The sequence below is a fragment of the Amphiura filiformis genome, chromosome 7 (genome assembly GCF_039555335.1).
Source record: "Amphiura filiformis chromosome 7, Afil_fr2py, whole genome shotgun sequence".
NCBI classification, from domain to species: domain Eukaryota; kingdom Metazoa; phylum Echinodermata; class Ophiuroidea; order Amphilepidida; family Amphiuridae; genus Amphiura; species Amphiura filiformis.
Genome location: NC_092634.1, coordinates 70,326,075 through 70,350,495, shown reverse-complemented (window position 1 = coordinate 70,350,495; position 24,421 = coordinate 70,326,075). Strand labels below are relative to the sequence as shown.

The window sequence follows — 24,421 nt, the reverse complement described above, 5'->3', positions numbered from 1 at the left end:
ATGTAGGCCTCTAAACATTTTGTTTACTTTAGTTATTGGGAAAGAGAAAAAATTATGCAAAACCTCCTCCTTAAAAATGTTGCCTTTCTGATAATTTGTATTATAATTAAGTAGTGGTAGGCAATATTTTTTGGTTAACAAAAGTCGGATTCAAGTTATATTAATTATCATTGCACTGCGTCATCATCCCTATATCTTCGTGTCAAAAATTGCCGTGATAGTACGGCGAATCCTCTCGTTTTTCAAAAGCTACGCATGGCGATTTTGTTCGAGATAGGCCGAGCGACTCAGGCTAAGCATACCATTTACATGATATGAGATACCATAGCCCTGCCATAGAGCCTGCCGCCTAGTTTCTATTCTACGATTTGCGCACATATGGTGTTACTATTATAGAAAATTCGATTTGTTTTCAGGTAAAACGCAGGTTTTGTTTCCAGTACACTAACTCGAAAAGCAATACACTAATTAGCGGGGCCTTGCTGTTTGCTGTGGATATCTTTAACTGCATTTTATAAGTAAAGATTTTGAAATCCAAACTAAAAATTGTGATATATTTAACTATTTGAGAAATGAATTATACAAAGGAACCCGTGTAAAATCCAGCTGCTGTATCTATAATACAATGTACATTATCCACTTTCTTTATCTGCGTGAATAATAGAACATCGATTTCAATCGAATTGAATACATGTCTCCATTTTGAGTTTGTACTACACCTCTGAGCGACAAAGCGATCGATTTCTAGCCAATCAGATACGGTAGGCCTCCTTTTCTTGCGTTCAGTGAAATACCAATCGCCCGTCGCTCACCAACGGAGTATTAAGTTTATATTTATAACACTGGCTGTTGACACTGTGCATTTGTACGTTAAAAAACCACGTTAGTGTGATTTTTAGGCTTAATCAGTAAATGGAAACATCTTGATACATTAACTGTTATAATTCTTTCAAACACACTAGAAAACCTGAAAGGGTCGGACTTTCATTCATATCAAGATTTCTGGCACATTTTTGGTGAAGCCTATCACGTTCATTATTACATGTATCACTTAAACGTTCCGTGAAAAAGGATTCAGTCATTAAGTTGGCCCAATGGATAATATATATACATTACTTGGGTTATTGAAATGCACTCAAAAGCTTCCAAAGCATGACCAGCATATCCCTCGTGTAACTATACCTACTCAAACAAAACCACAGGAGAAACACCAATAATGATTTTCGTCCAGAAATTCTACAACACTGATTTCCTATTTCTGCTCTTTCGCAGAAACAAACCCCGTGACGTAAGTACGCAAATTGTTTATTACATAATGCACCAAAGTGTTACTTTCCTGGTTAAGTCTGCATAAACCCACGTTATAAACCGCACGGGCTAAATATTAATTTTTTAATTGGGTGTGTAGGGATATGGTGTAAAATAATTGTTTGATAGAGAATGTACTTTCAATGAGTTTACATTATGGTGCTCATAATGTAGTGCATTTGCCTAAAATGGCGGATTTAAGGAGGCTTTATGGGGGACACAATTTCGGGAGGGCGGGTTAGTGTAGTGGTCTTCTCACTCGCTTCTCACCACTGTGGCCGGGGTGCAATTCCCCGCGGTGCCACATGTGAGTTTGGTTGCCGATCCATGCTCGTCCTCGCAGGTTTTTCTCCGGGTGCTCCGGTTTTCCATCTTAAATCGGACCTCTTCCCATATCCTTGTCCCGTAATATCTTGATAGCATCCCTTGAATTTGGTAAGAAACACCTCGTGCATATTGTCCGTCTCCGTTGAAAAACTGGATCCTCCGCAGTAAAATCCACCATGACCACTTGAAATAAGCTTCCAGCTTTGCCTGGCATCGGCCGAATGTTAAAAATAAATAAATAAATAAATATTGTCAAATTTATTGGGGTTTGAGGTGACATTTCCTAAAACTTCGTCAGCACTTGGCATTTGTCCAATAACTCTGTGATGACACAAGTTTTTAAGAAAATATTTCAGATAAATATTACTTTCTAGTACTTTGTTGAAAATAGTTAAAATCACCATTGACTTTATGATGTTGAACTAAATCAAGGCCCTGATGATCTACAAAATGAATCTCAAACATCTCAACAGGCAACGTATGTCAATTTAGCTAATAAAAAAGGCATTACTTTCTTCAACCTTAATGTAAGATCGATAGTTCCAAAGATGGATGACATTCGGCATCTGATTTTCGACACTTAACCTGAAGTTGTTGTTATAACAGAAACTTGGTTACACGACGGCATTGAGGACAGTGAGATAAATATTCCTAATTTATTATGTCATGTTCCGCGCTGATAGGACAATCAACAATCGCGTCCACGGTGGGACACGGCATGGTGGAGTCGCTATCTACATTCATGAAAAACTGAATTTTAGTATTATAAATATTACTAGCACAAGCCCTTTTTTGGAATCCATCACTGTTAAAATAGTTCTGCCCCACTCTCCAATTTGTGTTTGCTGGGCCCAGCAAACACAAAACGTTTTCGACATCATTCGCAAAAGGTTATAAAAAGGTTGTCAGAAAACGTTTAAATGTCGGGTTATATAAAGGGTATATTAAGGGTATAAAACGTTTTCATAACATTAAAAAACATTTTTGGATAATCTACTCCCCAGCAAATACAAAATGTTTCACAGAAAACGTTGAAATGTCGGGTATATAATGGGTATAAAATCGTTTTAATAACATTCCAAAAACATTTTTGAAAACTTGATACAAAACATTCTAAACAGAATGTTATTTTGGGGTTGAAAAATATTTTGCGAAAAATGTTTGCCCAAAATATTTGCAATAACGTTTTAAAAACGTTTTCATGACCTTTATATAACCCGACATTTAAATGTTATTAAAAGGTTTTGAAAAGAACATTTTAAGAATATTTCTGTGTTTGCTGGGTCCAAATATTTTAACATAATGTTATTTAATGTTATTTAAGTGTTGACAAAATATTTGGCAAAAAATGTTTGCAAAAATAGCTTATAATAACATTTTGAAAACATTTTAAAAATATTGTTGTAGTGTGTTTTCATACAAAACGTTTTAAAACGTTTTCATGACCTTTATATAACCCGCAATGTAAATGTTATTAAAACGTGTTGAATAAAACATTTTAAGAACATTTCTGTGTTTGCTGGGTGCAAATATTTAACAAAAAATGTTTGCAAAAACAGTTTATAATAACATTTTGAAAACATTTTAAAAATATTGTTGTAGTGTGTTTTCATACAAAACGTTTTAAAACGTTTTCATGACCTTTATCTGACATTTTAATGTTATTAAAACGTTTTTACCTAAACCAAAAGCCAAAATATAACTTATTTAAAATGTTTTGTGTTTGCTGGGTTATCACAAGTAAAATATAAATTAATAGTCATAAATAGGTTCAATATAATAAGTCAAAATAAAAATAAAGCACATGCAACATATCTGGACATAACGAGATAATTGCACTTTGAGAAGGACTTTGCCCGGGAACTTTTTCCGGGAACAATACAATTTCCAGGTAAAATTTATCCGTGACTTTGAGCTGTCTCGATTCACGGCATCCATTTAATCTAACCCCAAGGACTTAGTGAAAGTTTAACTTTCGCCTAATTAACATTAGTTAATAGTACCTCAAAAATAAGCGCAGCAGAAACACGTTATTTAATGTTTCTACATGAAAGAGCTTTATTATATTAAAGCATCAAAAATCAAAAAATCGAATTGAAATCGGTCAATGCATTGTGATGTAGTGTCAATTTTAAGATGCTCATAAATGGAATGCAAATCTGCCACAAATGGCTATAATGACAAAATTGGCACATTTCGAGATTTTGAAGGTTTATTTGGACGCTTGCTTAAAAAAGCAGCATTAATATAAGTATCACAGGTTAAATGCCTATCTTTTCTGACTTCGGCAAAGAAACAAAATTAACAAATCTATCATTGAATAATTATAATAAATTAACCAAATATACTATTTTAGCAATTTCGACCAATCTGCAGACAAATTAAAGCTGAAAAAATGACTAAGTTCAGCTAATTAATATGCAAAATTGATGCCAATAGATAATCGTACATGATATAAGGGTGCAGTTTTTTTGCACACAATACACAATACACAATTCAAAAAATACACAAAAAGTAATTAATTATGCAAATTAGCTAATTGCAGCTAATTATGTATTCATGATATTATGATAGTATGATCCTGTTATGATGTTGAATAAAGAAACTGCAGTTAATTACTTAAATATAATACAAAAAATACCAAGTTTGACATTTTGACTGTCTGGAATAGAATTTTCATTTTTCCATTAATGGTAACACGGTATATGTCACCATTGCTCACAGCCAAATCCGAAAAGTAAAAATACAAATGAGACATTAAATTAACATTTTGTTATCTGGATTAACATGGGAGGGCAAATGGTAAAGGAACCGCCATTCTACTGTACCGCGTATACAAAAAGGTGTGGCCTTGGACACACACAATGGCTTAGAGCTATTGTGGTTTGGAATATTACTCCCTTTTAAAATCAATTTGATAATGTTATGTTTCAACTTGTTTTCCTCAAGTGTGCCATTCGTTGTGGACGGAAATATTTTACATGCTAAAAATAAAAAATATTAGTATTTCAGCTAACTGGTGGCAGCTCTTTTTTATTTCAAAAGGCCTATATTTTATGTGGCCTATAGATTTATGAGGGATCTTCAACAATCCATAAAAACAGGTAGTAGCTCTTAAACGAAGCATTATTTTTTTTTTAAACCCGATGGTAGTCACAGAAAGGTTTCACACACCATATATTAAAAATTCAAACAATTGAGGAAATTAATTTTTCGACATGGATGTTTGCCAAAATTGAACAACTTTCAATATACTGTTATGCTTGCATGCACAGTGTGGCAGAATAATTGTGCAGCCACTGTGACATCCCTAATTATATGCTATGGAGGCATTTCAACAGCGCCTTTATTTGGTGGGAAAGGGTCACTGAACTTTACACAGAGGTCAAGTTCAAAATTGCTCTGACTTTAATAGATATTTATTTCAAGATCATAAATCAAAATACCACTTTGAATGCCCATTGATTAAAATTGCCCATCTTAAGAGTACCGACCAGTGGTTCATGATTCAACTCAATTCAGTCACTTCTGCTATGCAAACACGAAAGTGGCCCAAGATGTTTTAGGACCACTTGACACAATTAGCCATATCTCCGCTCGTTGATCATTGATTTTATTGAAATAAAGCTTAAGTAGTAGTGTAAGAAATGACCTTCACGACCTATTAAAATTCAATACAATCAATAAGTAACATGTTTACCTAATACTATTTTCTAAATTATATAAATGTTTTTGTTACAACCTGTAATTCGTTCAAGCACATTAGTAATCCTTAATGGGAATTTGAGTCATGTCAAGATTTCGTCATTAAGTTCTTACGGGATTACTGTTATTGAAATACACTCAAAAGCTCTCAAAGCATAACCAGCTTATATCCCTCGTGTAACTAGGCTCATTCAAACAAAACCCCAGGAGAAAAACCCAGAACGATTTTGTCCAGAAATTATACAACACTGATAATGGTACCACTATTTCCTAATTCTTCTAAACTGGCCTCAAAAAGAAACTTATAATTTTTCACAAGGTCATATCTTAAAATCCTGTCCATAAAATGAACAAAAATTGCACACAGGATTACTTCAATACTCTACTCTAAACACTGGTCAGTAACCAAACAGTTGTCCAACTGACACAACAGCAAAATGCACTGACATGCAACAGCTTCCGGGACCACATTCACAGCCAAATAATTGGCACCCAACACAAGAGAAATCCACGCATTCTCACAGATTTCTTTTGCTGGGTTCAATTCCAATTATTCGCCCGTGAATGTGATCCTGGAAGCTGTTCCGTGTTAGTGCATTTTACTGTTATGTCAGTTTGACAACTGCTTGGTTACTAACATGTGTTTAGAGTAGAGTATTGAAGTAATCCTGTGTGTAATTTTTGTTCATTTTTATGGACATGATTTTAAGATATGACCTTGTGAAAATTTATCAGTTTCTTTTTGAGGCCAGTTTATTTCGCAGACAATCCATGACAAAAGTACGTAAATAATCTAATGTACCAAAGTTCAGAAACAGGTTACAAAAGTACACACCTGTAAACTCGATATAAAATTTACATTTGACTATGAAATTAACACCATTGTAATGACCGTCAATACACCATCATTATTTTGATGAATTACCGCTTTCGTGTATAACACAACTAATGAATAATGCATGATCGATATCAGGTGTTTAGCGACAGGTTCAGAAAGCACAACTTAATATTGAAAAGAAATTCATACGGAATATCAGCAAGGTGATGAATCTCTTGAAAAAAACCTTCATATTATTAACATGAAGATAGTGAAATCCGACTGAGCTGGGGAAGGAACACTTTTAAAATATGGAACAATGATGTCGGTCAGCCACGTAGGGATGGGGCTGTGCGACGGTAACCTGCGAGCATTAACCCCAACACCGGACCTGACTGCTTTTTGCTATCGGAAGTTAAAGAAGAAACAAAAAAGGAGAGAAGATGAACAAAGTCACTTGGTACCCCGGGATTCGAGTGACAAGCACACGATCACCGACTGGTAGCCACATGGGTTTCGCTGGCTCGGCCAGCGATTCCATGAGCATATATCACTTAGAGTGATTGCATCATCGCATCACCTGCGATTCATGCATGCGTAGTGATTATCCTCGTGGTATTTTGTGATATTTTGGGTATTATGGTTAATGGTTAGTTAAGGAATCCACAATTGTTCTAATAGTTTAGTAATGTTATGCTATACGTTAGCGTTGCGGTTCAAGGTTCTCGATTAATGCATACCTCCAAGTTGCAAAGACCTAAAGTATGTATAAGAAATATGCCAAATATTACAAAAACAACTTTTGTTAGTGCGTATTATTGTCTTGTTTATCAGAAGCCTTACAGTGTAATATTCATTTCCTCAAAAATGCGTACATCAAAATAATCTCATTTTCTTATAGAAGCTGTTACAAAGTGCTAAAGATGTTTGTCATTCAAATCTCAAGAATAAACTAGTAACATGAGCTGGAGTGATGCAAACCGTGAAATTGTCAAGAATAAAATTTAAGAAAAAATCTTATCTCGTGAAGACTGTTTCGATGTAAATATATGCGTACTCGGAGGAGAAAGATTAAATCTTAAGGTAAGAATTCGATATCGAAAAATTACATTCCAATGAGTATTTAATAAACAGTATTACATATTATGTTTACATGAGGCATGACATACTCGATTCTGGATAGATTAAAGTGACTTATTTTGCTATACAAGCGTTTACGGATAAATACATTTGTCAATAATACATCAAAACAAAATATGTAAACAGTAGCGTGAACTTTTTGTCCCATTTTTGGTCATTTTAAGGCCATTTTACTTTTTGCCGTCCCCATTTTATCCCTGCTATTTTTGTGGGACAGCCCCCCCCCCTCGCTCCGGCTACCCTGACTACGCCATTATATGTTAACGTAGTTTGTGTTTCGAAATTTGAGAAATTAAGAAAACCCAAGGACTAAGAATTCAATTTGTTAGATAGCACCTCTCTCGCTGTTTAATCTAGCATGCACAATGGGCTATTCCATTTTAATTCCACACTATCCCTGTGGAAGATTTTGGAAATATCTTCCACAGTGGGAGTATGAATTTCAAATGGAATGAGCACATTAGCAGTTCCATTTTAAACTCACTCTCCTTCAGGGGAAGATTCAGGTTGAATCTTTCTCAGAAGGTGTATGAAATTCAAATGAAGGTACCTAATGCGCTCATTCCGTTTGAAATTCATACTTCCCCTGTGGCAGATATTTCCAAAATCTTCCACAGGGGTAGTGTGGAATTTAAATGGAATAACCCAATACTATAGATGTCAAAAGAAATGAATGAAAATATTGATATTGAGTAGAGTTTTTTCAGTGAACAGCAAATACAATTCGCCGTAGAAGTAATGATGTAACAGGATTAACTACCATAGCAATAGGTTAAAACCATTTGTGAATATATCGCACTGCAAAAAATGGTTTAACCTATTGCTATGGTAGCCTTACAGTTACATCATTACTTCTACGGCGAATTGGATGACTGGTGGATCTTAATTCAAATATTCATGTATTGTCCCCGGTTTCCTTGATTGGTTTTGGGTAATTTTCATTGCTTTTACGTGGTATATTTGATTTATCATCGTGTCACTTGTATGCTTGTTTGGCAATGAAATTGTAGAAAATAATGCACGCGTACTGAGATGTTGATGTGTCTAATGCACGAGCCCCGATGCGTCTAAGTGCATTGCCTTGACGCATCAACATCTCAGAACAAGTGCATTACTTTCTACAATTTCTCGTGTGATACGCATTTATTAACCTATATCATACACGAGAAAAAAATTCCACGATTTTGGCTACTTTATAACAAAATTGTCACTAAAAGTGTTGGAAATACAAGCAAATATAAATGCATCAACCCACAAGAAAAATTAACGCATCCGAAAGCACTGCGCGTAGAACGCAATCAATGCATGGTCGCATATTTCTAACGTTTGCTCTGATTGGTGCTCGTTATCTAAGAGTGTATGAATAAGGTATAACACATGTATTTGTTTCCTTAGTGAATACATAATTGCATATCGCATACCTTGCAGGCCATAGCGCCCTCAACGTTACTATTTCCAAAGACTCGTCACTTTTTGACATAGACAAACACAATAAAAAGTTCCAAACACAAGTAACAAAAGAAACTAGAACCTTAACATCTCACCAAATTTGCACATAGGCTTTTCCAAATAGAGATATATCACTCAATATTAATCGGCGCTCGTGTTTCACCTTTGAATGACACAATTTGATTAAAGTAACACGGAGTTCATTTGAAACACTCGACAGATAAAACGTGCATCTTTGAAAGGAATGATCGTGTTTAATCTTTGAATTACACAATGTAATTACAGTAACACAAGTGTTCTTTGAAACACTAGCCAGATAAAGACTAAAACGCACAGTTTTTATACATTTTTATTAACGATGACTTCAATTACCAGAGGCTTATTTCAATCTTTTAATTAAGCAAGATATTAAAATCCGGGGGGTGGTCTTCGATACATACTTTTTGCTGTTTTTGCTTTTTTTTAAAATTTTTTTATATAAAATGCTAGAGTGAACAATAGCCCATGAGGAGTGACACAGGTCAAGAACTTATGTGATGCGATCAGGCAAAATCAGTCAGAACTCGGCAATAATAAATTTTCAGTTTTAGGATAATAAAAAGCATTTACAAAGCTGGATTTTGCAGAAAACCCCATTGAAATTGAACAACCGGGTCTATTAAAGATATGAGAGTTTCCAAAACAAGAGGAAACAAAAGGAAATATTTCTTTTGTTTGGCTATATATATATCAATATATTTTTTTAAATAGCTCTACCATTTATTGGTATCGAGCACTGTATAGCTGTCTGTGATACTTTTACTTCTTAATATTAAGCTCCCTTCCGGTTGAGCACTTTTTTCATCGGCAGCAGATTATCATACACAACAGAAATGGAAACCTTCACGATGAACTATTCCAACAAAAACATACCCATGGCGACGAGTAAAGACTATATCAAGCAACTTCTGGAGAAAGTGGAAAGCGTTATAAAACGAATGCGCTGGAAGGCATTCTTCTTTTTAAACCAGGACAACAATGGAGAGACATCACAAAGCGACGACGAAGACATAGAACCTAATCAGTATGGACATTTTGGATTTAGATCAAAACGGACACCGCCGCAAATAGAAGACATGTCAGAGTTCGAGGAAGATATGTTTAAAATGGTGGAAAATATCGAATTTAGACAAGTAAGTGACCAATTTCAAACCAAGCTGAAGGAAAATGTTAGGAAAATAAACTCATCTGATAAGATCTCCGTGCAAGCTGATAAATCAAGAAACATTTATAAAATGGACAATACTGAATATAGCAAACTGTTAACGGAAAACATAACTCAAACGTACAAACTAGCGAAGGACAAAACAGTAACGGAAATTGATCAGGAATTTTGTAGTATTGCCGGGAAGTTAAACCTCACAGAAAGAATAGACAAAACTACGCATAAGGAGGCTTTCGTTACTTTAAAGGACCACAAAGATAACTTTGAGACGAATCCAAAATGCAGATTAATAAATCCAACGAAAAGCGAACTGGGAAAGGCTAGCAAAATAATGTTAGACCGTATCAATGCAGAAATAAGGACAAAATCGAACGTAAAACAATGGCGGAACACATCTGCAGTTCTAGAATGGTTCAACAGCTTAAACAGAAAAACGGAACTAACATTTCTCGTCTTCGACGTAGTAGAATTTTACCCGTCTATTTCAGAAAAACTGTTAATGGATGCCTTAAACTGGGCCAAGCGGTTTGTAAGTATTTCAGACTTGGAACAGAACACAATCATGCATGCAAGAAAGACTCTCCTGTTCGACGATTTTGGCAGAGCGTGGATCAAAAATGGTAACGATAACGCGTTTGACGTAGCAATGGGTGCTTACGATGGCGCTGAAATCTGCGAATTAGTAGGTTTGTTCATACTTTATGACCTTGAAACAAACCTTGGAGCGGAAAGCGTGGGACTATACCGCGATGATGGGTTAGCTGTTCTAAGAAAATGTTCCGGAAGTGACGCAGACAGAATGCGAAAGAAAATCACAGAAATTTTCAAATCATACGGCTTGCGAATATCAGTTGAAACGAACCTTAAATCAGTTAATTTTCTAGATGTTAATCTGAATCTTATCAACGGAAGCTACAAGCCGTACAGTAAGCCGAACAATCCACCTGTATATATCAACACCAGCTCTAACCATCCACCAACAATTATTAGAAATATACCTGCAGCAATCAGTAAGAGAATTTCTACTTTGTCCTCAAGCAAAGAGATTTTCGACCAAGCAGCCGAAACGTACAACGAAGCGTTAAGTTCATGTGGCTATTCTGAAAAAATCCAGTACAGTGAAAAGGAGAATATCAATTCGACGAAACAAGATAATAGCAAAAAGAAGAATAAAAGCAGAAAAAGAAAGGTTATATATGGTTTAATCCGCCATTTAGTAAGAACGTTAAAACAAACGTAGGAGGTACTTTTATTCGCCTAATTAATAAGCATTTTCCAAGAGGGAGCAAGCTGTTTAAAATATTCAACAAGAACAGCGTGAAAGTAAGTTATAGTTGCATGAGAAATATAGGCGCGATTATGAAATCCCACAACGCACAAATCAGACGTAGCGCCGATAAGCCACCCGAAAAAGAGTGTAATTGTAGAAAAAAGGACAGCTGTCCTCTCAGTGGAAAGTGCTTATCTCAAGCTATAGTTTACAAAGCCACAGTAAACTCAGACAATGAATCAAAGCAATATATTGGATTAGCAGGCGGTCGGTACATTTAAGGAAAGGTACAACAACCACACTAAGTCTTTTCGGCTAGAAAAATACAAAAAGGAGACAGAACTATCGAAATATGTTTGGGGGCTTAAACACAAAGATGAAAAGTTCAACATCAGTTGGGATATAGTTCAAAAATCCAACACCAAAATGAGAAAATCAGGAATTTGTAACCTTTGTTTAGAAGAAAAATGGCAATCTTAAACTCAAAAATGAGTAATCCAAGAATCTCGCTCAACAAAAGAAGTGAGCTGATAAGCAAATGTCGTCATAGCCGTGTTAAGAAAAAGTAATGTTTTATATGGTATGTTTAGGCCTATTCATTTTCTCCATAACCTATGTCACCACCAACCGTTGTGCGTCACACTCGCGCCAGGTGTGTTTTTCGACACCGCGTGCACGCGTTGCTAGGTTACGGAGTTTTTGGAAAGGCCTTTGATCATCGTGTTTTTCAATTTTAATTTATTCACCTGATGATCGCTTTGGCGTGAAACACAGTGTTGTGAAATGTATTAATATCTGTGTCTATATTTTTTAAATAGCTCTACCATTTATTGGTATCGAGCACTGTATAGCTGTCTGTGATACTTTTACTTCTTAATATATATCAAAATCAATATTTCCGAGTTCCGACTGATTTTGCTTGATCGCATCACATATAGGCACCTAGGCACTATAAAAGACAACCATATTGGCACATCAGTGGTCAACAGCAGCTTAGGGACAACAAGAGTGAAATGGTATAAAGCATCAGATAAAATAAGATGCTTATGCACTCTGCTCTTAAAGGATGGTGCGCTGTTGTCAGATATGTCCCCGAGTACTTCATCTGGTAGGCTATTCCAAACGTGAATTACAGTGTGAATAAAGGTCCTGCCAGTAGATATGGTTCTAGAATCTGGTACTGTGAGAGTATGGCAAGTCATGGACAAGCTGGAGCGGGTAGCTCTTCTGACTATATATGGCTTTGGTAGCAGTGCCTTCAGATCTGGTGGGCACAAATTGGTGTGCATTTTGTAGAGGACTGTCGCTGCAGCCACGTGACGTCATCAAGTTTATTTCCAACTCTCCTCAGAGCGTCCAGCTTCTGTCCTGCTCCGGATGAGACGTTAGAAATATGCTTTTGCGATTGATTGTGACTCCCAGGATCTTCAGCTCCTCCTTTTCAGCCAGTTTGGTGGTGCCAAACTGAAGATCTAGCTTGGTTTAATTCCTTTTTCTTGACACTATCATTGCCTTACATTTTGATTGCTCGAAGGACTGCCCAGATTCTCATTTTCTCCAGGTCTCTGTTCAGGCTAGCAGTAACGGTGTCAGGGTTGTCTCTAGATGTAATCGCACAGAACAAGGTGGAATCATTTGCGTAGAGGTAAAGATGGTTTTCACACTCATCACCCAGGTCATCAATGAAGTCGGAGAACAACAAAAGTAGGCCCAACATTGACTCTGACACATTGATGGAAGTAGTACTTGATGACTGGCTAAATTTGATGGAACGATCTGTCAGGTAGCTCCTAATCCAGGTGAGCAGCTTTGCCGGATAGTCCTTTTGCTATGAGTTTTGAGCAAAGTATAAAGGCCATTATGTCAGACCTTATCAAATGCTCCTTTAATGTCCAGGGCAATCCGGCGCACTTCGTTGCCTTTTTCCAGGGAGTTGGACCACTCTTGGGTCAGAATGGTGATGGTTTCAGCTGTGCTGTGGTGTGGCCTAAATCCAAACTGTCTATCTGATATTTGTTGGTTTCCAAGGAGGAACTTCTGAAGTTGGTTCTGTACAACAGCCTCAGCGACCTTGCTAATGATGTAGAGCAGAGAGATGGGTGGTACATATATGGATTAGACTTCGAATATCTCTTGTGAACAGGGATGACAGTCTTCCATAGACCTGGGAAAACTTCCTTGGAGAAGCAAAGCTCAAACAGCAGACTGAGTGGTCTGGCAAGTTCTGCATTACACTCCTTCAAGACTCTTGCAGTGATTTCATCAGGACCAGTAGCTTTATCTGCTTGAAAATTCCTGCGAAGCTTCCTGACATATTTGACCTTGACGGCTATCTTTTCCATTGAGCATGTTGTTGAAAGCCGAATTTCAGGAGCAGATGATAGTGGTGATGTTGATGCGAGCTTCATCTGGGTTATCAGATTGCTACCCATCAGTATACCAATTTTCAACAAAAATCACCCCAAAATCACCCACATTTACCCTAATTGGACGCTTTTAAGGGCACTTTTGCCATGCAACAGCGAAAAAGCATTGACGTCACTACCGAACTTGAGGTCAACCAAATTATACCAAAATCGCTGAAAAGGTACCCCAAACACCGTGGCACATCCCCGTATACATTCAACCAGGGAGAAATCCCCGGGAACGGGTTTCGAATAGATGTAAATAAAAAATAGAGTGGTAAAATCTATTTCGGTGAGCCAGGCTGATTACTTACACCTTCGTTTTAGAAGACATTAAATATTAATTACCGATTCATTAACATGATTAATGACTCCTAATTCGGACTGCTTTGTTTTCATCTGAATAATCATGATATCTCTATTTTGATTAGTATTAAATTTGCTGAGGAGGGTGTCCTCAAGTTTCTGATTTCAAAATTCTGATTTTTATAAGAATGTAATGTACATTAATGAGACGAAAAACCAAGTGAATTTTTACTCACTACAATATTTCGTCCTTCACATCGGAATATTTTATCAGGTATGACTGATATGGCCATCTGATCGTATCATTTAATGAACAAACCTGATGAACTTATTCAACGTACATTAATGAGCTAACATTCCATGAAAAAAACTTTCGGTGCTGTACTATTGGTCTCGGCCCCAGCCAGTTTATGTTCCTAGGTCATTAAACAAACCATCTGGCGACAACCTCATAGTACGTCTGTTCTGATTGGCTGAACATTAACTCAGTCAGTAAAAAAGTCACCCAATTTCGAAAACTGGACTTTGAATATACACTCTCATGAATATTGATTAGCAACATTTTCCAATATGTCAGCGCTCTAATCAGACACAATAGAACAATAAACTCTGCAGTGCGTTGGTTGGCATAATTCCTCTGGGTATCAGACACTTACGTATAAATTGCACGTTATAATCTCTCATCTATTGCGGTCAACCATACCCCCCAGCTTAGGAATATTACACCTTTGTTATCATATTGGTGTCTATTCTGTTACTCACAAATTCAGCTCATGTTCGCAAGCTCTCGTTGCCCAATTTTCGGGGGTTTTCCGATTGAATGAAACCCGGTTACACGACGAGCATCTCATCACCATAAAGGAAACAGTCATATTCATTGCTGAAGTTTAAGAAATTGCTCACGACTGGCTTAAGGGAAGGGGTATGAACGTTTGGCATTATTTATTGTGGAACATTAGAGCACATCAGACATATCGAATTCCATTCTGAATACGAAGAATGTCCTTCTGATATCAAATAATTTTGATTTTTTGAAATTCGCAATGTAATACACATTTTATGACAAATCATTAAAAATTGATATTTTTTATATTTAACAGTACTCGAAGTAAACTTTATAAATCTGATGATTTATACTTAACGTGTATGTAGGTGGGATGAAAAGCCGACGATCAATTGAAAATTTTGACCTTTCGTATTGAAGATATGGATTTTTTTCCCAAAACACCAAAATAAATTAGGTCTTAAGAATATATCATTAGATTTATAAAATTTACTTCGAGGACTGTTATATATCAAAATTTGAAAATATCAAATTTTTATAATTTGTCATAAAATTTGTATTATATCGTGATTTTCAAAAATGAAAATTATTTGATATCAGAAAGACATGCTTCGCATTCAGAATGCAATTCGATACGTCTGAGGTGCTCTCATATCCCATAAAAAATACTGTCGAAACGCTCAAAACGCTAATTCCATATATATTGCTCGGACAATATCATATCCTTGGCAAGCTAATATTATGAGGCCAATAAAAAGTGACTCCTTTTTGAGAAAATAAGACATTTAAAATTGATATTCCGCAAAGAACCAACTATAAGCGGTGAGGTCCTTCGAACGAGACAGATTTGACCTAGAAAAGGTTGACGTCATGAAATGAAATGTGTCCGCTTTGAAAGAATGGACTGTAACCACTCTCAATGCACCGAACGTATACGGTTGATGTTCTCAGAAAAAAATTCTAATCAAGTATTGCAAATTTAATGGTTTTAAACATATGGATAAAATGAACGAAGATGCCGAGTGTTAAACTTAAATTACCATCATTTTTGTATTGTGAATTCAGGAGCACATTTTATGTTGTGCAATCAATTATGTTATTGTGATTGTCAACCTATGCATTGGTAAGCAGTCTAATATTTTCTTGTTGTTTTGACAGAGAACTTACAATCGTAGCCAACTAATATCTCACCAGTCTTTAACAACACGCCCATTATTGCAGGTAATGGTTTGTAATTGTTTGTAACGTTATTCGCTCCCTCCATACTCTACATTCACTTGAGTTCAGTGCATGACCTTCGATTACAGGTTTTAAGCAGCACTTGTTCGTAAAGGATCTTTAGCAGCTATACTGTGACATGCAAATGAAGACAGAGACGTGTCTCGGGATGTGTCCGTTTTCTTAAAAATCTCAAACAGAGTTTTAGTCATTCCTTCCAGATTGCTGCTATTAATCCCAAACACGTGTTAGTGAATGTATGAATAAATCAACCTTTTCATGACAAATCCATGTATATAACCCAAGTATACTGCGCCAAGAAAGTATCCTTACACTTGGAAAAATAATCACAATTTCAAAGCTGAACCATATTGGGCTAAATTTGTAATAGATGCACTATTTAATCCTGCACATTATGACACCACATTGAATCCAATGTGACTTCAAGAAGCAAAGTTACAAGCATTTGATTAGACGAAGGTCCAGTTTTAAAAGTGACAAACTGGCCTATTCAAAACTCCAGACTAGACATCTGGTTTGAGAGTCGTGAATGGCTAATTTATGCGTTTGGCTGTAATTTAAAACAAAAGGAACAAAAGAAAACTGAAACAAAAGAACTGACAAATAAAATGAAAGTTCTGAAAATTACAGAGAAGCAAAAACCGAAATAAAAACTGCTTTAAATAACGCTTCGTTGAAGAAACTGTGTTGTCTCTTTGTTTCGCCTGTTAGAATCTTTTTGCGCCTTGTATAGGCCAGTTTGTCACTTTTAAAACTGGACCTTCGTCTATTCAATCGCTTGTAACTTTACTTCTTGAAGTCACATTGGATTCAATGTGGTGTCATAATGTGCAGGATTAAATAGTGCATCTATTACAAAAACAAATTTACCCCAATATGGTTCAGCTTTGAAATTGTGATTATTTTTCCAAGTGTAAGGATACTTTCTTGGCGCAGTATAGTTTATGTATCAATGCCCTGCTAATTTATCATAAGCCTGACGTAAATAGACACTACAGCAGTATAACAGGACACGTATTGATTACAGCGTCTAGTAAGTCAGCAAGAGATTTATGTCCTTGTCCTGAAAAAGCTGACGTCAATTTGTCCCGCCCCAACACTATAACTCTCACACTACGAACCCCTACCCTACAAATGACTTTAACTTATCGTAGATTCATCCTTTGCAATCATTGGGCCTTATCCCATGGCGAAGCCGACCGTCAGACATAAGTGTGAAGCCTAAAATAAGTTTCTACAGAATGGACACTAAAATCATTTTCGGATTATTCTTATGTACGTAGCCAGAATTTCCAATTTAGCGTCAATTTGCGACGGTGCGCTCCATTATGACGTCATGGAGACGTAGGGAATAATTGTAATTATTGATATCAATGGCGAGGGAAGACCCATTATCACTCTGAACGATGATCAACAATGGGTCTATTGTTGTACATGGCTCACTCAGTCATTTAATGAGGCAATACAAACGATCGAATTTGGTGTTGAAATGAGCATAATTTTGAGTTACACCTTTTCAATGTAAAATCAATTTTCTCGGCCAAATGCAAAGCAATAATTTTCATTTTTTCAGTAAATGTCAGGAAAAAACTGTAATGCTTGATACTGTATTTTTTTTCAAATCCTAGTGTTAAACTTAGGCGTGAAATTCAGTCATTCTTTGGATCAACCTTTTACCTTTTCAAAGTAATATACCCAGCTAACAATTTTTCGTTGTTACAACGTCGTCTTAAAGTTATATAAAGTTGTATAAACGTAATATATGGACGTTGCAAGTACGTAAATCTGTGAACTCGTATTCGTGTTATTCCCGAACGTTAATATAACGTCATTATGACGTTTTTTCGACGTCAAGTTGTGAACGTCGAAACAACGTCACTCTGACGTTACATTAACGTCCGAAAATTAAAATTAATGTAATTACGACGTCCGTAGATTACGTTGTATCGGGGTCAGACCATGGCATTTATACGTCGAAACAACGTCATAAATTTGCATACTAACGACGTCCGTTGATGACGTTGTATCTGGGTCAGTTCATGACATTTAAACGACTTTTTAACCATGTGTTTTATACGTCGAGACAACGTGATTATGACATTATATTAACATCCGGCAACAATGATGCTCAATCCCAAAAGGAGATCGTATAATAATTCAAAGTTTAGAACTTCAGGAATAGAAGTCGTTACTTTGAGTCTGACGACACGATGGAGAAATTTTGGCTGGACAACCATCTCCTTGGAATGGAAGAATTTACATTCCATGATGTCAACATCCAAACTATTTTGCAGATTCGTATTTGTGTAACGTGTTCTGAACGTATTATTCAAACGTTGTCACCAGGTCTAGTCAAACATTGCATCAACGTTGAAACAACGTCATTACAACGTCATAATGACGTTATATCAACGTCCAAAAATCAACGACGAAAATAACGTTGTCACTACAATGACAACCTAAGTCCAACGTCAGCGAAAGTCGTGAAAACGTAGTGTGTTAGCTGGGTAGTTCGCTAATGATGGATTTTTTTTCCAACTTTCTGACGCATGTGTGCCGTAGATTACTGATTCATGAGATTCAGGGTGGAGGAACTGGTTTAGGGCTGATAAAGGATATGCTAAAAGGGCCTCGCACTGCTTCTTGTCCATGGGCCCCGGAGCTCTTGCTACGCCTCTGATTGCCCCCAAGTTTCCATCAGGTACAGCACAAACATACGTTCTCGAGTAAACCACAGATCCTAGAACTATATATATTCACATTGCCTACTTATCTGCCCTCAGGAACAACGCGGTATCTTTCAACGAATCATCAACAGATACTACCTTCTCATACTTTGTGATATAGTTATGAGTTTACTCATACTTTGTGATATAATTTATATGCATTTACTCATACTTGTGTTTACTCATACTTTGTGATATAATTATGTGTTTACTCATACTTCGTGATATAATTATGTGTTTACTCATACTTCGTGATATAATTATTTGTTTATTTATACTTTGATATAATTATGTGTTTACTCATACTTTGTGATATAATTATGTGGTTACTCATACTTTGTGATATAATTATGTTTACTCATATTTTGTGATACAATTATTTGTTTACTCACACTTTGTGATATGTGTTTACTCATACTTTGTGATATAATTATGTTTACTCATACTTCGTGATATAATTACGTGTTTACTCATACTTTGTGATATAACCATGTGTTTACTCATACTTTGTGATATAATTATGTGTTTACTCATACTTTGTGATATAATTATGCGTTTACTCATACTTTGTGATATAATCATGTGTTTACTCATACTTTGTGATATAATTATGTGTTTACTCATACTTTGTGATATAATTATGTGATTACTCATACTTTGTGATATAATCATGTGTTTACTCATACTTTGTGATATAATTATGTGTTTATTCATACTTTGTGATATAATTATGTGTTTACTCATACTTTATGTAAACCCCTGCTACATCTACAAGAACAAAGAACAAATCAGCCAAGTCATTTTTATCTGTTAGGCGTTTATTTTGTAATCATTGTTCTCCCAAAGTACATCATGCAGTTATTGTTAACTACATGTATGCACACAACACAGGGGCACTCACAATAGGCAATTGAACCCTACTGGTAGCGCTGTATCGTAGCTATTGGGGATGAACTAGTTAGTATCATATATCAAAAAGTATAAAAGCTATGATTTTAGTACTTTCTCTCTGTTTCAATTACTTATTCTTTTCCAAATATCTGAATCTTCAACCCGGTACAAGCTTTAATAACGGGGAACATACATTTTATTAAAAGAAATCCTATCATCTATCCAAACTCGCCGTGTTATTCCAATGCACATTTTACTTCACCGGGCAGCCATTTTATGATCGTATTTTGAAGATTGGCGTCATAAAACCATCATAGGTACAAATTTAGTACTTTCTGTCAATCAATTATGGCTTATTCTCTACATGTCAATCTTTAAATAATTGGCATAGTCCTTATAATAATAACGGTACTCCGCCTTGATGAGTAAATGACAGCAAACAGCTGCAAACCAGTGAAAAATATCCCAAAACTCGGTCAGTGGGGCTGCATTCGTACATGTCAATAGAGTCATTATCGATTGGATTACTCGTCCGTAGCGGACAATTCGGTCGCTCATTGGATCAATATTATCAGGTGGTAATAAATTTGCATTGGACAATAGATTACTATATAATGGTTTAGTACTGCATCGGTTTAATCTTCAATAAGCGGGTTTATGGCTGGAAAGGTCACGGTGAATTCGCCGTGGACGTAAGTGCACTATGAAAGGGCAGTATCGGCAAGTAATTAATAGAGCAGATAATACGCTTTTACTTTTATGTGATTATTTCTTTTTGTTTGGCGGGAAACCCAATGGTACTATAATAAGGTAATCCAGTGATCTTGTGACTTGAGGGCAAAAGGGGCAGAACACTGCTTGATTCCGCGATATAGAGAGTTACTGGTCGGGGTACTACCGACGTGACCTTTTCTGTAAAATATATTCATACACATTTGCTGAGGAGGAAGGTCTCAATGTTTTTCAAAATTCAAATTTTACACGATTTTAATGTAGCTACGCACACTGCACAAGAAACACAACGGGGAACGATTGCTCGTTACAAGATGCAAGAGGAAACTGAATATAATTTAAATAATAAGAAAGAAAGAACAGTTTACCAACACAAAGTGTTACAATTAAACAAGACAACAAGTAAACACAAATCCCGACCGGCACACAACCCAAGCAAGGGAATGCACCTGGTTGGTAAACTGTTCTTCCTTTCTTTCTGATTGTAATGTACTTGAATAAACTAAATAATTTGTTTGTATTTTACATTGTTTTTATGGTGTATGTGCGCTGGTCACCTATAATGTGTAACGGTTTTTTTTCCACTGAAGTATTTTTGTTCCATATACTATTTATTCTTGTATATTTAATTGAGTGGTGATAATTTCTGAATAAATGAATACATGAATACAAAACCCACCCAAGTCCATAGGAAGTGATTTTGAGAGAAAAACCTGTGTATCATTTTAATTCCTTCAGTTAGATTTACATTGTCAATATGGTAAGTTTTACGTGCAAATGAGTGGATTAACCTGTATTAGATATGACGATTAGCATTTCAGGGACTTCGTGGGGTTCATTTTAAATTCTGGACTTGGGTGGTTTTTTGAATCATACAAAGACAACAATGTTGGAATGAGATTACCACAAGTAAGATAATACAAAATAAAGCACACAGGTATGTATAACGTTGATAAGCATTCTGCCATATAATATACACCACACACTTTCCTTTATTAAACCCATTTTTTTTTCAAAAGTCACTCTCCAGCAATGAATGTGTTACAAGTGGACTTTTATACATATTGAATTTCAATCAGTGTGTTACAAGACTCAAATCATGGAATTGGGTGATTCTTTCATACATGCTATTTTTCACATGCTCAATAGACACAGAGGATGAATTGAATTTGAGTTGTTCTTTCATACATATAACATGCCTATGTATAGCAACAATTTCACATGCTTAACTCAATTTGGCCAAAGTATGGACTTGGGTGGGTTTTGTATTCATATATTCAAATGTTAATGAATGAATGAACCCCAATTCCAACACACCACCATCACTCCACACAGAAGATCGCTATTCCAAAAAGGTCAGCTAGAGGTGAAATGTGACGTGTCATGTCAAAAGGAGACACTTTTGGGCAGGTTATCAATTTTGATATTTTTAAATGCTCTACAATGCCGTTTACCCCAATGAAATCGGACATTCCTAAGCGAAGATATTGAATTCGTAAGTTATGGTATTATAAAATTGGATATTGAAATATCAGCCTTTAAAAATATTATTGACTATGTCAAGAGTAGGAATTACCTGGAAAAATGTCTCAAAAAATACAAGATGGCAGTTACATTCCGGTCTGAAACTATCAGAGAATATTTTTAACATTAATAACATCACAAATTCGCAACAAACCCAGATTGTGAAAAACTCACCCCTGGGCAGATTTTTGGCTATTTCTCCATTTACGAAACTGCCCAAAAGTGTCTCCTTTTGACATGACACGTCACAAATGTATTAACTCGAATCTACAGTACGACTCAACAAAACAACATTTGAAAGGAATTGCCCACAACTGTTGTACTCTTTAATGCTCTGCGTGCTAGCCATGCGCTTCAACGGAAAAAGTTGAAATTTTGAAATATTTTCTCAAAATATCAAGGGCTATCTTAAAAACTACTGAATCAATACTAGGCTTGTTTGTACTCATTTTAATGCATTTTTCATGCTGATTCCAAATATGGTCACGAAAATTTAATTTAAAAAAAGTTTGAAACATGTCGTCTGCAGTCGACACCCGCGTGAAGAGAGTTAAAGATGGGTAACACTTTACCCCCATCAAATTGCAGATTTTGGTACCAGGTGATATCGCATCTTCATTTTTTTTATTAACGTACTGAAATTAGACGTTCCAAATCGGTATATTTCGGAAGAAATTATTAAGAAACTGTCGAATTAGTCTCAATTGTGGTATACCACGTTTGAGACTAATTCAACAGTTTTTGTTGATATCTTCCGAAACACACCGATTTGAAAGAGTGTTAAAATGACATACTAAAGAGAAAGAAGTCCCATGTCGAATACATTTGATTTAGTAAAACAATTGCCAAATATCTTACTTTGAATTTTTGATTAAATAATTTGTCATAAATTGAGTATCAAATGTACTATTTTAATATTTTTCGTAAGAATATGAAGTTTACAAATGTGCAAGAACATTTTGACCTTTAAAAAAAATCAGAGTGAAATATTGGCGAGCGAGCAACCCAGCAAACACAAAACGTTTTCGACAGCATTCGCAAAAGGTTATAAAAGGTTGTCAGGAAACGTTTAAATGTCGGGTTATATAAAGGGTATATTAACAGTATAAAACGTTTTAATAACCTTAAAAAACATTTTTTGATAATCTACTGCTCAGCAAACAAAAATGTTTTACAGAAAACGTTTTAATGTCGGGTTATATAAAGGGTATAAAAAACGTTTTAATAACATTCCAAAAACATTCTTTAAAACTTGATACAAAACATTCTAAACAGAATGTTATTTTGGGAGTTGAAAAAATATTTTGCGAAAAATGTTTGCCCAAAATATTTTCAATAACGTTTTCAACACGTTTCCATGACCTTTATATAACCCGACATTTAAATGTTATTAAAAGGTTTTGAAAAAAACATTTTAAGAACATTTCTGTGTTTGCTGGGTTCAAATATCTTAACATAATGTTTGTTAAGTATTGACACAATATTTGGCAAAAATGTTTGCAAAAATAGTTTACAATAACATTTTTCGAAAACATTTAAAAATATTGTTGTAGTGTGTTTCCATACAAAACGTTTTAAAACGTTATCATGACCTTTATATAACCCGACATTTTAATGTTATTAAAACGTTTTTACCTAAACCAAAAGCCAAAATATAACTTATTTAAAACGTTTTTAAAACGTTTTTGTGTTTGCTGGGAAACTACATGTATCTCATTTTGTTGTTAGTGGTTAATACGTTTAGTTCATTCTGGTGTCGTTATACTAATGTGTATCAATGAGTATTCGTACTTCATGGAACCTCTCCTTTGTATACTTCGAATACAAACAGTACACTGTTAAAACGCACGGTCATTTTACCCAACATTTGTTTGTTTAACTATTAACAACGAAACTGTTGGGTAAAAACAATTCCATTGACGATAACACTTGAATAATTTGTCACCCAACTATCGTGTAAAAATACATGTAGTGGGTAAAATTATCTCACATTTTAACAGTGTATAAGTTGACTTTATGTTCACCAATACAATCCCATTAAGAAAAATGCCACCCCTGTTACAAGTATCATGTTGATCAGAACGAATTTTCTCCATCGCGGTTTTTCTGCTATTGATCTGATCATCTCGTCGCTGTCGGGAAGTGACTGACGTTCAGCAGGGTTATAACCGCAGAACCAATAGATTCCTTGCCTCCATTTAGGTAGAGATTTTTCTATAATAATAACAAAGCAAGAAATAAGCAAATCGGTATTAAAGTCATTATTTTCCGTACGAAATTCGGGGAGCTGATCCTAGCAGCGAGGGTTAATAGTGGAATGCTTAGGGTGTGCGCTTCTTAGCTGCAAGTCTATGAGCTGTTGTTTAATGGTTTATTGAAGTGGTCAGCGACAACCTGTATTTCAACGAGTTCCTTGCTGACGAATTATATAAGCCAGAGTCAGGATGTTGGTATATCATTATGCCTCAAATCACTAATTTATTGTAAGATCAGTGCATAGTAGATTAGATATGGAAAGTTAGAACATAATCAGTAATATTATTACTATAGGCCCACACCTGATCCGTGAACTGTGTCTTTTTTTAAGACTCTTC

At 35.6% G+C, this 24,421-nt stretch overlaps 1 protein-coding gene across 1 annotated transcript in view; it reads right to left on the bottom strand.

The window, feature by feature from the left end:
• Positions 1-21,060: 21,060 nt before the first annotated feature.
• LOC140157563 (sodium/myo-inositol cotransporter 2-like) overlaps positions 21,061-24,421 on the bottom strand; it is a 39,716-nt gene continuing 36,355 nt past the window's right edge. The window contains exon 15 of the mRNA XM_072180796.1: positions 21,061-24,041. Coding sequence (XP_072036897.1) covers positions 23,848-24,041 — 194 coding nt within the window. The 3' untranslated portion in view covers positions 21,061-23,847. The remainder of the gene's footprint in view (positions 24,042-24,421) is intronic.